The 16,269-nt window shown below is 37.6% G+C and overlaps 1 protein-coding gene across 3 annotated transcripts in view; it reads right to left on the bottom strand.

The window, feature by feature from the left end:
- Positions 1–16,269, bottom strand: part of COL11A1 (collagen type XI alpha 1 chain) — a 135,314-nt gene that overhangs the window by 67,995 nt on the left and 51,050 nt on the right. For all 3 annotated transcript variants that reach the window (XM_051625101.1, XM_051625100.1, XM_051625099.1), the window contains 14 exons: positions 14,679–14,753; positions 12,262–12,345; positions 11,957–12,013; positions 10,546–10,599; positions 9,134–9,187; positions 8,966–9,019; positions 8,333–8,386; positions 4,534–4,587; positions 4,377–4,421; positions 2,849–2,902; positions 2,717–2,761; positions 2,238–2,291; positions 1,728–1,772; positions 322–375 (listed from right to left, as the gene is read on the bottom strand). In XM_051625101.1, coding sequence (XP_051481061.1) covers positions 322–375; positions 1,728–1,772; positions 2,238–2,291; positions 2,717–2,761; positions 2,849–2,902; positions 4,377–4,421; positions 4,534–4,587; positions 8,333–8,386; positions 8,966–9,019; positions 9,134–9,187; positions 10,546–10,599; positions 11,957–12,013; positions 12,262–12,345; positions 14,679–14,753 — 783 coding nt within the window. The remainder of the gene's footprint in view (positions 1–321; positions 376–1,727; positions 1,773–2,237; positions 2,292–2,716; positions 2,762–2,848; positions 2,903–4,376; positions 4,422–4,533; positions 4,588–8,332; positions 8,387–8,965; positions 9,020–9,133; positions 9,188–10,545; positions 10,600–11,956; positions 12,014–12,261; positions 12,346–14,678; positions 14,754–16,269) is intronic.

Genomic DNA, 16,269 nt, shown 5'->3' with positions numbered 1-16,269 from the left:
CAGTGAAACAGTATGCAGCCTTTTGTGTGTGAGTTAGGTTATTTACACATCTCTGCAGATGTTTCAGATGCGTTTCATCACCTGAAGGCACATTTTAAAAGCCCACAGCTATTTTTAGCAGCTGCTTCAAAAATGTAATTCTCTTAGTTTTAATAGTTGAAATCATACAGGCGTTTTAGATGGATTATATAATGCTGTTGCCAACTATGACTACCAGCACTTTTACTCTCCATTTTCTTTTTGCAACACAGATATCCAGAAGTATTTGTTACTCGGTAAAAGCATTTATACATTCAAGGGATGAAATATTTGGTTACTTACAGGAGGCCCATCAGAACCAGGAAGGCCAGGAAGGCCAGGCTTGCCTTGAGGTCCCTAAATGCAGTAACAGAGACACCTCTTAAGAACAATAATAAACATTCCATCATTTGCTAGGGTGATGGAGGATAATCCTTCCTGAGGACTGATATGTCCTAAACAACCAAACTACCTTAAATCTTTTTAGTATTTTAATCTCTGTTAGAAGAACTGCAAAACCTACTCCAGGTGCAGAGTTGCTATAAGAATAATAATAATGGAAAAAAACAACAAAAAAAAACAGCAGAGAAAAAAAGCCATCCATATCCAATACATTTAACTCAAAGAGCTAAGGGTATAAAATGCAGTTGTACATAAATCCGTTTATATGGATATCATAGATAAACCAAAAATATAACAAAACTAAACCCAGAAAGATACTGTCATGCAACATGTAAGCACAAGGCAAGTTCTTACAATCTTTATCTAAAAAAAATCATCCATCTTTTCCAATGAAGTGTTTACCAAAGAACAGGCTTCAGGAATTACCCTGTGAACATGTACACACACAACACAAGGTGGGGAAGAATTCTCTAGTGTACAAAAGTAACTATTATTTAGAGTTTCAGGAATAAGAGGACACCAACAAGATCAAGAGGCAAAGGTCAAAGGTTACAGAAGCCAGCACTCACAGCTGGAAGACATGGTAGGACTTTGTGAAAGCCTCTGGAATGTGTATATTGTAGACCTGGCCTATTTTACTAGCATAATACTTCTGCACACAGGCAGGTAAAAAGTAAATATATTGTTTTCTAAAATGTCCTTCAAATTCTCCTAACATATATATACTAAACAATGAAGGGGAGCGAAATCAAAGAGTAATCATTAGAGCATGAATTCAGCAAAAAGGGGAGAAAAGTAAAATTAGTGTAAAAGTCAAGTTTTGCAATTAACAAAAGATGTTTCAAACCACAAAAACATGTACAAACAGATCAGGAAAAAAAACACCAAGTCACACTACAGTATGAATTACACTGCAGTTATGTAAAAATCTTGAAAAAGAGAACAGAATTAGACTTGAGTAAGTAAAACTTCATTATAAAAGAGATTAGTAAAAATAATTTTCTCAGCTTGCTGTGAAATTAATTGACGCACAATTACATACTGTTTAACGTTGTAGATGGGATCCTGAAACTAATAACAGAAAATTAATCCAAAATTAAGGGAAGAAATTATGCTAGTGAAAAGGTGTGTATGAGAGGAAAGACAGGCCTCCATTGATTATTCATTTACTTTATGATTTCAGGAAGATCTACTAGTTTTTAGATCTTAGGCTACTATTCCAGAAAACATAGCAAAGCCTTTAAGGACATAAGCAGGGTTGTTGCACAGAACTGACTGTGAAATACCAGAATAATGCTGTAACTTACCTTTTCACCAGGAGGTCCAATAGGACCTTGCGGACCAGGAAGCCCCTATTAAAAAGAAACCAGTGTGAGAAACCATGAAGAACAATGTACATACATTCACCCTACTAAAGGTCCCTCATTAATCTGGTTAAACACACTGGCAAATATAAGTGGCTTTTTTTTCCCCCTTATGAGTTAGATCAGGAGTTTTGTGTGAGCCTTTTGCACAAGCCACTATTCTGGCAGCAGGTCTGTAACAAGATCCTATTCAGAACCCTCCTCCAGGTGTGGCCATTTCTGCTGCATTCCAGGAACACTGAATGAGTCATTTTTCTCCTGAATGAAAAATCCCTCTGAAAGCTTACTTGAAAACTCTGCTCCCACTGCCCTCAGCACATTTCCAGCATTATTTATAAAATCCTTGAAGCTTTATCGGTAGTGCACATGAAAAGCTAACCTTTTAGTAATTTACATTTATTAAACATTTGTTGCACATTATGTTGTATTTCTTGAGACTTATTTCACACTTACTTGTGGGCCTGGGATTCCTTGCTGACCAGGAGGTCCTGGTTCCCCTTGAGGACCCTACAATCCAAAAAAATACCAGGGCATTAGGTTTGCATTTCTGTGCTACAGATCTTCATTGTCAGGACTGAAAGGAATACAAACTCATCTTTGTTCCTCCCTTTTTACAGTCTACCACCAACTTTCTATCCAGTATGATATTTTTTCATGCTAATGAATATCATGTCCTTTCTTTTAATAGAGCTACAGCTCACACATAGGACCTAAGCACTGGAGTCCATGGTGCTAAAGGAGCTGGAGAGAAAGCATGGTTAGGCCTTTTGGCTGAAAAGTAAGTAATAAAAGGCTTATCTGTTCTATATATGATTATACTGAATCTGAATATTTCGACAAAAGAAGTTTAATTCAATGGAAGGGATGGCATAGCAGAGGGGAAAAGACAATGTGGAAAGGGTTCCTTTTTAATTCCCAGCTTATTTACTCACCATATTTCCTTTTGGGCCTGAAGGTCCATCGATACCTGCAATGCCCTACAACAAAAATATAAACATGAGCAACGTTCAGTGGAGTTCCATTTTTCTTCTGGAAATTGCACATACAAAGCAGATCATACGTACTGGTTGTCCAGGGGGACCAGGTGTCCCTCTGGGGCCCAGTAATCCCCGTGGACCCTGTAAGAGAAAAAACCCTTATTAATACCTGCCTTATTTTTTCTGAACTAAGGGAGGCCCAGAAGCCAGACTGAGCAAGGAATGTTATAGGGAGTAAGAAGGATAAGAGGAAGGCAGCACGGGGGGGTAGGGAAGGAAAGACAAAGTGAGAGAGATGGAGACAGACAGACAGAAAGACAGTTAAAAAGACAGAAAGAAAGAAAGAAAGAAAGGAAGAAAAGAAGAAAGGAGGAAAGGAGAGGGGCAGGAAGGGAAAAGAAAGGAAACAGAAGGGAAAGTGGAAGAGGAAAGAAGAAAAACAGAAAGAAAGGAAAAAAAAATTCCCCGATCACAGATTTTTCTAAAGGCTCTCATATGTCTGAACAGGATGTCAGTGGAAGGGCAAGCTTTGATTTAGCCACTGTATGGTCACTTTGGAGCAATGTAGGAGATAACTATTTATATTTCCTGGTGCAGAACACTGGCACAGCATCTTCCACTAAAGTTTCAGCTGTGTCTTGGCCTGAAGGTCTGACCTGTATAGTAGCATACATGTTTGTATTCCTGTCTTTAGAAAACATGATGGTCTTTCAAACACTATACTACTATCCTAAATGTAAACCAGTGATTTTTTTCTGTAGTAAAGATTCAATACATAATTAAAAATTACTAATAATTTTATTATAATAAATGCAAGGAACCCCAGAAACCAAAATCAGATTTATTCCTCTTACCCGTAAAAAATTCCACAAAAGACAAAGGGCTATTGTCCTAAATAAGGTGAGCAAGATTTGTCTATAACATAATCTTTTGGCTTTTCATAATTCGTGGCATGTCATGCTGTTAAGGTAGGCAGGACTAAGTCTCCAGTCTCCTCATGTATGATGTAATAATAAATTACTGGCAGACTGACTCTGTAGTGACTTCTTCCTACTTTGCAAGTAGGCAGCAGTATATCACACACTTAGGGTAAAATTCCCCTTTCTGAAGCTTGATTTCTTGACTGCAATGCAGAATTCTGCTCTGCAGTGACAGCACCTGCAGAATTCCAACTGACAGCAGTGGAAGTTCTGTATGTGACACAAGTGTGAAAATACACAATGAAGCACAGTAGTGTGAAAAAAAGAGGAGAAGCCAGGCCTTATTTTCTAATAAATAGATACTTAGAAAACATTTTCAAAGCAGGGGTTTGTTTATATTCTCATATGTCAAGGACTCCAGTGACTGATTTTACACAATAGCATAGAAAATACCCTTTGTGATACTGAAAGGTATGTTGACTGAACATATCCCTGACTTACTTCCAATCTTTTAAGTAGTGTTTCACCCCTGTTAATTTGTTTGCTCTTCAGCCAGAATTAGTACTATCTACACACACACACACACAGAGTAAATTTTATACCTGGAATTCAGAACAGTTCAATAGAAAGAAAAAAAAATCTGAGAGTGACTTTTGTTTGTAACAAAACCAGAAGAATGAGAAAACATTGCTTACAGCTTCACCTGGGAGACCTCTTGGTCCAACTTCTCCATCTTCTCCCTGGTTTTGTACAAAGGGAATAGAAGTTTTAGAAAAAAAGAACATGTATCAAGACCATATTCTCATTACATGAGGATTCACTCTAGATTTTACTATGTAAATAGCCACTTACTCTTGATCCATCTTCACCAGGTAAGCCAGGAGGTCCCTGTGGGCCACGGTCTCCCTGTGGAATAAGAAAAGTCGTTAAAATAATACATCTGTTACTGAAAACAATAATGGATGGCAAGGGAAATGAAAACAAATGTGTTAGCTGAAGTCTGATGTGTCAAAACATGTCTTGACACAATGATACAAATCTTAGGTTATATGAAAACAAATGAACATTATTGAAACAATGAACTATTTGTGCTTGTAAAATTTCACTCTGTAACTATGCTTGGCTCCAGAACATACACAAACTATTACTACAAAAGGCAATGTTACCCACATTTTTCTCTGTCTCATAGGCACCTTTCCCCTCCACAATGTATTACTGTCAGTAAAATAAGGCATGTGTACATGGATCAGAAGTTAAACCAACTGCTGGGTCCTGGACTATACATGGTGAAGTGCACTGACCACCTTTCAGAACCATGCACCCTGGCACCAGTCACTGAGAGCCTTGGGACTGATTTGTCTGAGGCTTTGGAAGGCAGCCAGACTTCCACACTTCCTCTCAGAGGCTGGGGATTTTCAAGTCCATATATGCAGAGCCTCAGTAGATTCTGGACCATACTTCTAGGATTTATTTTTCTTTCCCCATTTCTAAAGAGAACTAGTGTGCTGCATAGCTCAAACACCACTGACTGACCTCTTTCTGAGCAGTGGGTTTTTAGACTGTGACTTCCTTCTGGCATTGGACAACAACCAAGTATTCATGATGTTTTCCTTAATTTTATCAGTGTCTCCAAGGAGCCTGACCACTGCTGTGGATCCTAGCAGAGATATATGGAATCACTATTTAGTGGCTCCATTCTTTACTCTTTCAAGCTTTCCCAGCGAATTTTAGGTAACTTGCTTTCTTAACCTAGTGTTATCTAACATTAGGGGTGTCATTATTTGATTCTATTACCTTTCTGTCTTTCATAACTTGAGTTGGCATGGGAGAGAAAGAAATTCTATGAACTGCACTTTCATACCTGCAAAACGAATACAGCAATTTCTATACTTTGCTAAGTTTTAGAACTACTCAACATGATCTTCAATAAGGCCAAGTGCAACCTGGGCCAAGGCAATCCCAAGCACAGTTACAGGTTGGGTGACGAATGGATTGAGAACAGCCCTGAGGAAAAGGACTTGGGAGTGTTGATTAATGAGAAGCTCAGCATAAGCTGGCAGTGTGTGCTTGTGGCTCAGAAAGCCAGCCATGTGCTGGGCTGCATTAAAAGAAGCCTGGTGAGCAGCCCAAGGGAAGTGATTCTCCCCTCTATTCCACTCTTGTGAGACTCCACCCGGAGTACTGTGTATAGTTCTAGAGTCCCCAGCACAAGAAGGACATGGAGCTGTTGAAGCAAGTCCAGAGGAGGCCCAAAAAGATGATCAGAGGGATGGAGCACCTCTCCTGCAATGACAGGCTGAGACAGTTAGGTTTGTTCAGCCTGGAGAGGAGAAGGCTCTGGGGAGACCTTATTGTGGCCTTCCAGAATCTGAAGGGGGCCTACAAGAAAGCTGGGGAGGGGCTTGTTACGAGGGTGTGTAGCAACAGGTCATGGGGTAATGGCTTTAAACTGGCAGAGGGCAGACTTAGGTTAGACATGAAGAAATTATTTATTGTGAGGCTGGTGAAACACTGGAACAGGTTACCCTGAGAAGCTGTGGATGCCTCCTCGCTGGAAGTGCTCAAGGCCAGGTTGGATGGGACTCTGAGCAACCTGGTCTATTGGGAGGTGTCCATGCCCATGCAGGGGGTTTTGAACTAGATTATCTTTAAGATCATTTCCAACCCAAACCACTCTATGATTCTTTGATCTGCTGGCAGAGCATGTTCTTTTCTACATGCTAAATGACACTCCTGAAAGATGACATCAGGAGACACATGATCTTTTCTGTGTCTTCCAACTAATATCGAGATGAAGACTGACTTAAGCTTTCAGTTATTTGAAATAGTTCATTTCCTCTAGGGCTACTTTCTCTTGTAATGATATGCCACTTAGATTAGGAACTTGAATTCAGTGTCCTGCTATTGTCATGCAGTAAGAACAAAACTTCCTATTATTATTAGCATTCTCAGTTCTTCATTTCTCCAATTCTTTCTTTCAAATGTTCTGTTAAAGCCTGAGTATATATATATTTTTTTTAGATCTTTTCTTCTAGTATATAGTGTCTTGCTTTTATACTGGAGAAGTGTTATGCATCTAAGTAAGAGAAGTGCAAAGTCATGGATTTGGGGGATAAAAGGAATGTTACACCATCACCATGTGGTCTGATCTCCCCTACACTGGAAATCACAGAATGTCATCCGGTAACTCCTGTCTGACAGCTTGTGTTTGACAGAGGCCTAACCTCAGGCAGATATCTAATGTGCAACTCATAGTTAAAATTTGACTAATTGTAAAAGTAGTCCTATATTTTCTAGTTTAACATTATGGGTTTTCAACATCAGTTCTCTTACAGCTGAAATATAACTAAAATGGAAATAGTGTGTCTTTTGTCTTTCTGTACTGTTTTTTGCAAGCCAAAGAGATCTGAATGTTTGCATTATATGCTCTCAGTGCATTTGAATCCAAAGAGGTACAGCCATCTGACCTGTCTTTGAATTCAGCTGCTTTCAGAAAGATGAGAGTTTGTACTTTTACAGAAGATTTCCATAGAAACACAAAAATGCAATGATTTTAAGAGTGGGAATTAAAAAACGATGGGAAGTCATTATTTTAATTAGTATTTTGCAATTTCCACCCAAACTTGTTCTTCTATTTCAGTTTTTTTTTATTTGCTTAGGAAATACAAATCAAATAGAATATTTGGGAAAAAAAAAATAATAATTCTTTAGGACTTAGAAGCTTTCACAGACACGATTCTAGTGCCCCAGGTTGCAAAGCAGACACAGATTCCCTGCCTCTGAACCAATTTCTGCTCAGCCTTCAGCGAAGAAGTGGCACCAGCTTAATGTCTAGCCCCCTCTGCTGGGCACCTGCTGACCAAGCGGGAGTTCAATTCCGGGATGCGCTGAGCGTTTTACACTTTTTAAGTAAAAGGCAACGATGAAAGAGGATCAAGACATTTCTGTATGACACTAGAATTTCTCTTCCTACTTCAAACAGAACTGAAAACAGTATCCTTAGATTTTCTAGGAAGTGCAGCAACTGTGCTAACTCAATTAAGTGTGAGAGCTATAACCATGTCTTGGTTATCAAGCTTTAGCACATGTGGGAATGGTTCTGTTTCTGCTATGGTGCATTGCACTTACCAGAACAACAGTAAGGGAGGGACATTCAGTAGCATATGTTGTTATTAGCATCTGCATTCGGGGTATAATTTAAAGCAGAAATCCCCCACTTTGATTATTTCTACACTTCTGTAGGGAAAGATGCAGTCTCTCATCCTACAGATTGATATAACATTAGAAGCAAGTACGTTAGTTGTTTTAAATATTATTTCAAGTTTTCCCGGCTTAACTGACCTGACTCCTATCTTTCTTCAAGCTGCAGTTGTTGGAATAAGCCACACTAAACAATTCTATTTGCAATTAAAATACACAAATGCACTTTTTGAGAAACTTCTCAGCAGGTTAAAATGTCATTTTATACAGAAACTTCATGCTAATTTCCTTAGCGATTACTATTTCCTTTAGCAATCACTTTAAATTCCTTAGCTAAGAAAAATTAGTGTGAAGAGGTAACATTCTGCCTTAACCTTCCCCATAGTCCTTAGTGCATTATTTCTGTGATGGTATCAATTTGTTGTTGTATAAATATACATGTTTTTCTTACCCTGTTACCTTTGTCACCAGGGAGGCCAGGAAGACCATCAAATCCTCTGTCACCCTAGGAAAGAAGAAATCACAGCTTTAGTAAGTGACTATTACATTAAATAACACTCATTAAATTGTGCCTTCCCTCTGAAAGTTAATTTCTACCCTTGGTTACATGTGCACTTTTGTTATGGAACGAAAGTCATATTATTATTAGCTCAAACTCACAAAATTTGCTTTAGTGCACTAAAGCAAGATAAGATGCCACACCCACTTTTTCACTGTGCTGTAATTATGTTACTTATAAAAAGAAGTACATACTGAAATGAAAATCTTGATTCTAGCTGCACTTTGCAGTTGCAAAACTGACTTTACCACTATCAATACTCTGTAACTAGAAACTGACTCAGAGGGATAGGAATCATGCCCCAAGAATCAAGTTACTTCAAAGTCAGGCCCTTACCATTAATTACCAGATTTTAAATGGATGATTAATTCTCGACTCCTGCATCTGATCCAGCTATCTGATACCTCAGTATTTTCACTTAAAAGAAGGATTTTGGGTTGGTCTTGAAGAAATTGTGGTACCTACATGAAATCTGTCTAGCTCATTCCAAGACTGAAAAAAGCTTCAGGTCTCATTATTATTTACCTTTGCACCAGGTTCTCCTGGCATTCCTCTGGCACCATCAGCTCCAGGACGTCCCTGAAAAAACCCAAAAGAGTAAATATTTGAAGATGCAGTGGAATAATTTAATATTCAGATATATTTGAATAGAAACTATTTACCTAGAGCAGGATTGATCTATATGCTACCTACCCTTTTGCCAGCTTTTCCACTTGGACCAGGGGCACCTTGAACACCACGAGGACCCTGAATTTGAAGAGTATAATTCTTAGAATCACATCTGTATCAAGGAGTTAAACATCTCACCTCAAGAACAAGAAAATATATTTTTTATATACAAAGCTGCATTTTTCCCCAGGAGATGGATTCTGGTTTCCTGATTCATATTAGTTTTAATAGAAAATGAGCATCCAAACTGGCCTTAGCACTACCAGTTTTAACACTGTTTTCATGAGATGGCTCTACACATGGCATAACTGGCCTTTTTAACATAAAAGCTTCTTACATTCTTTTCATGACTTTGAAGCTCTCAGTCCTGTGGTTTGAAAATCCTTCTTCCTCTGATGCCAAAAATACTTGTCACATAATTAATTGCTGAAAACTAAGGAGCACTGGTTTCAGATCCCTAACTTCTACACAAAACTGAGTTGTGCTGGTAAACAGCTCACATGCTGTCTTAGATTTACACAGCACAGTTTTAACTAGAAGGAAACCAAATTACCCCAGACTGAAAAATCAAATTCCACTTTTCAAACACATGTAACTTCCATTGATGACTGTCTGGGCATATGTTTCTGTGTAAGCTTTCTCATTTCTCATCCAAATGCATCCTCCTCAGGTGAATATAGCAATAGTAAGGACCAGGCATCCAAAAATACTGAGTAGGAAGAGAAAAAATACCTAAATTTTAAGTAAGCAAACTGGAAGAATGCCCAGCTGTTCAGACTGGTTCTTTGTTTAACCGCTTTGTTTTTCTTATGCGAATGCCCATGTTTTAAGATAAGCACTTAATAATGTAGCAAATACCTGATACCACTTGAGATCTGGCCAAATTATTGTTTCAGAGACTCCAATCATGATTTCTTTAAGAACCCCCTATTACTTTTAGGTTTGAACTAAAAGATTTAAATGTTTCAGCACTCTTTAACATAACTGCACAGGAGCTGATAAAATAGCAAGCTGAGAAGAAAAGCATGCACTGACTCCTAAAGACTTACTCTTGCTATGTCACGTCTTTCTTGAAAATACACTGTTTAATTACCAACTAAATTCAACCTCTCTCACCTTACGAGATTTTTTAAGATCAGAGTCCAATGACATATGATTATTTAACAGTGAAAAGAGGCTGAAGTGACAATATTAAAACAGGTTTTTCAAGTGATGACACTCTACCTGTGATAACTGCTCTTTGTTACATAGATATGTTACTTTCATATTTCAAATTGAACAATCAAGCTATTGCATTTGATTAGGATAGTTTTGTAAAAGCTACTTTTCTTCAGTTACATGTAAAAAGCATAGAATGGATTGATTTCTTCTAAGTGATATGAGTGCATTTTCTTAAAGGTAAACAAGCTCAAACATAGCAGGCAATACTATTGTACCTGTGGACCTGGTTCACCACTTTCCCCCTTAGCACCTGCTGCTCCAGGTCCACCCTTGATGAAAAAAAGCAAAGCATATTGTTTAAATATATATAAAAAAACTTTACATGAATGTTACTTTCTATTTATATACATTCATTACAGGGAGAAAAACCAATCACCTATTCACTAGGAGGTGTGAACTCATCATTGGAATCTGCAGATATACCCTGATACATCATTGTCTAGACATTGGGCCTAAGTGAGCAAAAAAAATTGTTCTGTTACCAATGAAAACTCCCATGGATTTGAATGGGATGAAATGTAACCCTTTATCCTATATTAATATTTGAGAGCTAAATATGAGCATAGTAAGAGCATAAGTCGTGCAAACAGAAGTGCATTCACTGTAGCAAAGGCAACAGAAATGAAAGTCACCGCTTTTAACCTTTATCTATTTCTGTGTTGTACAGAAAATAACAAGAGTCTTGTTCAACCTAAAGATCACCATAGGCAAAGAAAAATGCCCTGTCTAATCTTGTCATGGATGTCAGTGATGTTTTAATTAGGGTCTTTGTGCATCTGTCCCTGAAGAAGTAGAAAATCTATATACCTGCATCTCTTGACTTTCATTAAAGGATGATACAGATTTTTAGAGTAATTTTAATCATAAACAGACCTAAACAGATCTTCATCAATGGTAAGATCCTGTATATGAAATCTGGGGCAGAACTAATCAAAGTTGGTGTTTTCTTAATAGTGGTCTCACAAAAATAAAGAAAACAATCTTGACATGCTCACATAGAATACAGGCTCAGCGAAGCAACATACTGGAGTTTACTCTTATGTGCAAACAGTTTTTGCATTTCTGACCTCTGAAACAGGTCATGACCAAAGGTAGGTTTTTAATATGAAACAAACTTGCAGAGTGTGGAAAATTGATAGTTCTCCTATATTCACCATCCTGACCATTCAAAGAAAGAAGTGGTCTCATGGCTTGGCTTAGTGCATCCTGAAGTGGAAAGATTCCCACTGACCTTGCAGGTACTGAACCAAGTCCTACACAAAATAAGAATCAGATACTGAGTTGACCCTGGCAGTGGAGAGAACAGTGGCTTTAATTGGTTGTGACTGTCTGTTTGGGTTTTCCTGATGTAAGCTCTGCTTTTAGTTAATATAATTTATTAAAATTAATATCTGTAGGCAGAAATTTATTTTGTATTCTATGTAATTAAGCATGTGAACTCCAGACTCAGTTGAAGATTCACTGGTACTTTGACAGCACTATGTTTAAGACTTAATAACTGGTATGTTTCTAAATGTATCTTATAGGCTATTAATGGTTTAACAAAATAGAATTCATAGTAAGAATGAGACCTGTGGACTTGTGTTACTGTGTTCTTAAACCTGTGTCTCTGTTTTGTTTACATACCACAGGGCCTGGTCTTCCAGTGAGTCCCATGGGACCAGGTGGACCTCTCATAGCAATCTGAGAAAACAAACAGAATAAAACAACATGTATCAAGGTAAATCTGCCAGCCAGCATACAAATTCTATGTTAAAACAATTTCATAATGCATTAGCAAATAGCCCCCATGATCGACTCAGTTGCTCGTGAGGATAACTACTATGATGAGATGATGCTTAGAGCTCTTCACATCTTGCATGATAGAAAATGGAAAGTTTTTTGGAGCTGTACCCATGTGGCAGTTTTGTTTGTAGGCTCCTTGTGCTCACCCTAGCTTGCTGAAGAATAGCTTGTGCTTGAGCTTCCTGAGCTGAGATTGTTGGGCCCTTCTCACCATCTCCACCAAAGCGGAACTGCAAGGATCAAAACAAGAAAAGCATTCAGAATTTATCAAATTAAAACCATACTTGTTATTCTCTGCAAGTGTTTAAACCACATCAAAGACACAGGGTCTCAGTCTTTAGCTTACTGCTCTAACTTTAGAAGACTGATCCAGGCCACTGGATCCAGCATGAATATTAAGTCATCGGTAATAGGTTAGAACTGAAGTACAGGTCTAATTCCTTAAGAGCAATCATTTTCTTGATTTCTTAGGATTTTGGTTGTCATTTTGTTTGCTTGTTTGTTTCAAAAAGAGATCAAAATAGACTCTAATTATCTGCTACCCACACTAATTATTAGCTACCCACAGAAAAACACAATTCAATTTAAGGCAGACTTCAATTTGAAAAATATTTTGTATCTAAAATGAAACAGTTTTGTGTAATTTCTGACAATTTTAAAACAAATTACAGAATACAATTGAAGCACTCATTGCTGCACTCCAACTGTTATGGCTCATGAAACTGTTAGCAGAAGCTTTGCAATGTTGCAGAGACACTAATCTGCAATAAGAATCTCAGCTTTCCAAAGCAATGGTGTAGGCACACTGTATCAGGGTCATGAATTCTCACTGCCCACACCAGTTTGCTCAGTCTGCCTCCACCTAGATTTGGCACAGTAACTAAGGTCCTTCTCCTGCAGTCATTTTATCACAATGGAAAGATGTTTTTTTGAAAGTAATGGAAAACTTACTGGTTTAAGCTCACACAAATGGGCTCCTGACTTTTTCTAAAAGAAGAGAACTATCAAACCTTTTATCATTTGAAATGAAGCCAGGTGGCTTGTAGGGATCTGCATGATGTGGAATCAACCACATTTTCCACATATTTTTCCAAGCAAAACTGCCTGAATTCATTGGCTTGCATGAATTGAAAAGGTGAACCCATTTTGATGAATTCAAGCCCCATACGTGATAATGAAGAGCCACAAACCCCACAAAAGGTGTCTCCTACATGTTACTTGGTGTTTTGAATGTACCTCTATGACAAGACAGTCTGCCACTGCTAGGTTTGATTCTACCTGTTTATTCCTTTATACTCAAATGGTTATTAAGCTAGTGAGAAGGTTACAAAAAGATATTTAGTGGCTTCAAGGTGGGATTTATATATGTGGAAAAGAATCCTGGATGGTGGTTAAAATACTAAGCTGGAATTCACAAGACCTGAAGCAAATTTATTCCTTTTTGAGAGACTTCTGTTTTGACTTGGTAAAGTACATGTGGTAAGACTCATTAACATCTAAAAAGAAAGCTAGTGAGATTTTCCAAAGTGAATGATAGGTTAAGTAATAGCCCACACTTGCTACCTTTAAGGGAACAAACTGATACAGCAAATACAGATGGAAGAATATTTTGGGAATAATTCCCCTGAGGAGCAGTGGCGTTTTTCCATCAACTTATTGGTAAACAAATTATTTCTGTTCTACAGCCAGCTGCAATAACTAAACTTTGTGCAAGCATGAGGTCAAAAACATTAGCTTATTTTAATAAACTTCCATTTGTTTTTTCAGAAATAAGAAATAAAACTTTACAAAATCTTCCTTTCCTCATTGATACTGATGGAGTCCTGCCTCCTGAATCAGAACTGCAGCAATGGCTGCTCCAAGACTTTTTACTTACTTTGCTTTACTTACCAAAAATACTGCCCCTTCCTTTACATTTGGTGTATCAGTTCTCTGGGGTGGTAGTACTCACCAGAGCTTTCTTGTACACACATACACTTAGGAATAATGAATTCCATTAATATAGTACTTCTCGTACCACAAAGCTCCAAGATACTTTAATAGTTTTGAGCTTGTTCTTCCACCTGCTAAAACAGATGGTGTTTTGCTTTGACTCCAGTGGGAGCAGAGCTGGCTATGTGTATACATTTCTATTCAAAGGATGCACTGACTCTTCAAAGAACACATTGAAGTCCAATTTTAAGCATGGAATGCCTAAAATTCTCCATGTCAAGGAGACTTGAAAGCACACACGCCTGCTGGGAATACATGGCCTTTGTGCAACAGCAAACTCCTTGTTTAGGACATATAGTAGTAAATAATAGTTACTGTTGAAAATATGAGGATTTCAGAGAGTGTAAATCATTCATGTAGGTTGCAATTTGGCAGGCATGCAGGAGCTAAAGCATATGTTTTGTTTAAGGAAAATATGGTACCATATGATCTCCAAATGCTTACACTACACAACAACTCTGCATCATCTTTCATTCTAAAGACAAAAGGCAGAAGAGAAGAAGAAAACACCGATGCGTTTCTTGAAACGCACATCTCTTCAGAGGCTGGCTACCCCGTCATCACAACTTACTGGCAACATTAACATGGTCCCGGGGGGACCTGCTAAACCATCAGCACCAGGGAGACCAGGACGACCAGGTGGACCCTAAGAGAACCAAGGAATGAGAACAAAAAGATAGTTATGTAAGATAAATCTTTTGACTCACTCACACACACACTTGTATTCATAATCATACACTTGGAGGTTTAATTTTATCGTTGCCAATGGTTTGGGAATTCTATTCATTATTAGTGAGGTAACTGAAAAACTGAGTTTGGGGAAGACATTTAGCAGTAGGCAAGAAAACTATTATTTTACTTACAAATTATATTAAAAAATGCAGTACAGAGTAGCAAATTACAGAGGCTCTGCTCATGACTTCATAGGTTGGGCTGACTTGAGATTCACATTGTGTTTCAGTATTTCTTTTATTTGATGTAGAGAACTAACAGTGATTAATCTCTTTAAACCTTTTGAGTAGGCTTAATTTTCAAAGGCTACATATATCCTGCAACTATGACTTGAAATCTATTTTTTAGGACATCTAATTCTCTCTTACAGTGTGAAAAGAGCTAAACTTCACATGTAAGGTGGGGTAGAAAAAATGTACCAATGTGTGTACCTAATGCTCACTTTTATTGATCCAACACACTGCATAGATAAATATTGCTGTTGTTACAACAGTTAGATTTATAATTGCACCCTTCCTCCCAGCAATCTGCATGCTGCATTTTTACTAGCTGAAGTTGTCAAGGGCAGGAAGGACCTGCATCAAGAGTGCTCATTTGCCTGCTGCATGTCTGCCAAAGAGAGTACTCATTCACCAGAATTACTCTCTGCAGGGTTGCAATGATAGACCAAGAAGCATCAAACTATATGAACTGGTTCTTTCTCCTGCTCACGAGTTGAAAACAAAACCAAACATAAGAAAGCTGATTAAAAAAATGTTTGGTGTTTTTTCCATACTTCAAGAATGAAGATCAGTAGTCTGTAACTGAGTCTGTTTGAGATCTTTTTTCAAAAAACTCTGAAGCATCAAAAAATAATCCCCTACTAATAATACATTACAGATAAATCCTAAACTGAGAATTATTACTAAATCAGGTCTAAAAGATTGAATAAGATGCTCTAGTTGCTTCAAAGAACCATTATATATCCAGGTAGTTTTGAGTTAAGTTTAAAATAATTGAGAAATCATTTAATATACTTGCAAAGCACCCAAAGAACCTTCACTCTGACCTGCAGTGACTTTATGCCATATGATTATGAGTCTTTGTCAAGATTAAATTGAAAGATTAGACCAGAAGATGAAGATCAGGTTACTGAAAATGAAACTGAAAATTACATTATTTTTCAATTTCTTCTTCCATTGCACCATTTTATATGAGAGAAATTAATCTATATAGTAAGTAAAAGTGGGACCACTTAGGGTCTTCTGCAGATGGGTATGTTCATTCATTCCTCAGTTGTCTTATATTTATTATAAGGATTAGAATGGTATAATAATTTAGTACAAAAGCTGAAGCACCAAAGACAACTACAAAAAGTGGTGGTTTTCTCTTCTGTAGAACTGTGCTTAAGCAACATTCTCAATTATTCTAGGAATTAATGTGGGCTTTCT

Source organism: Apus apus, chromosome 7, assembly GCF_020740795.1.
Source record: "Apus apus isolate bApuApu2 chromosome 7, bApuApu2.pri.cur, whole genome shotgun sequence".
NCBI classification, from domain to species: Eukaryota; Metazoa; Chordata; class Aves; order Apodiformes; family Apodidae; genus Apus; species Apus apus.
This window is presented reverse-complemented; position numbering and strand designations above follow the sequence as displayed.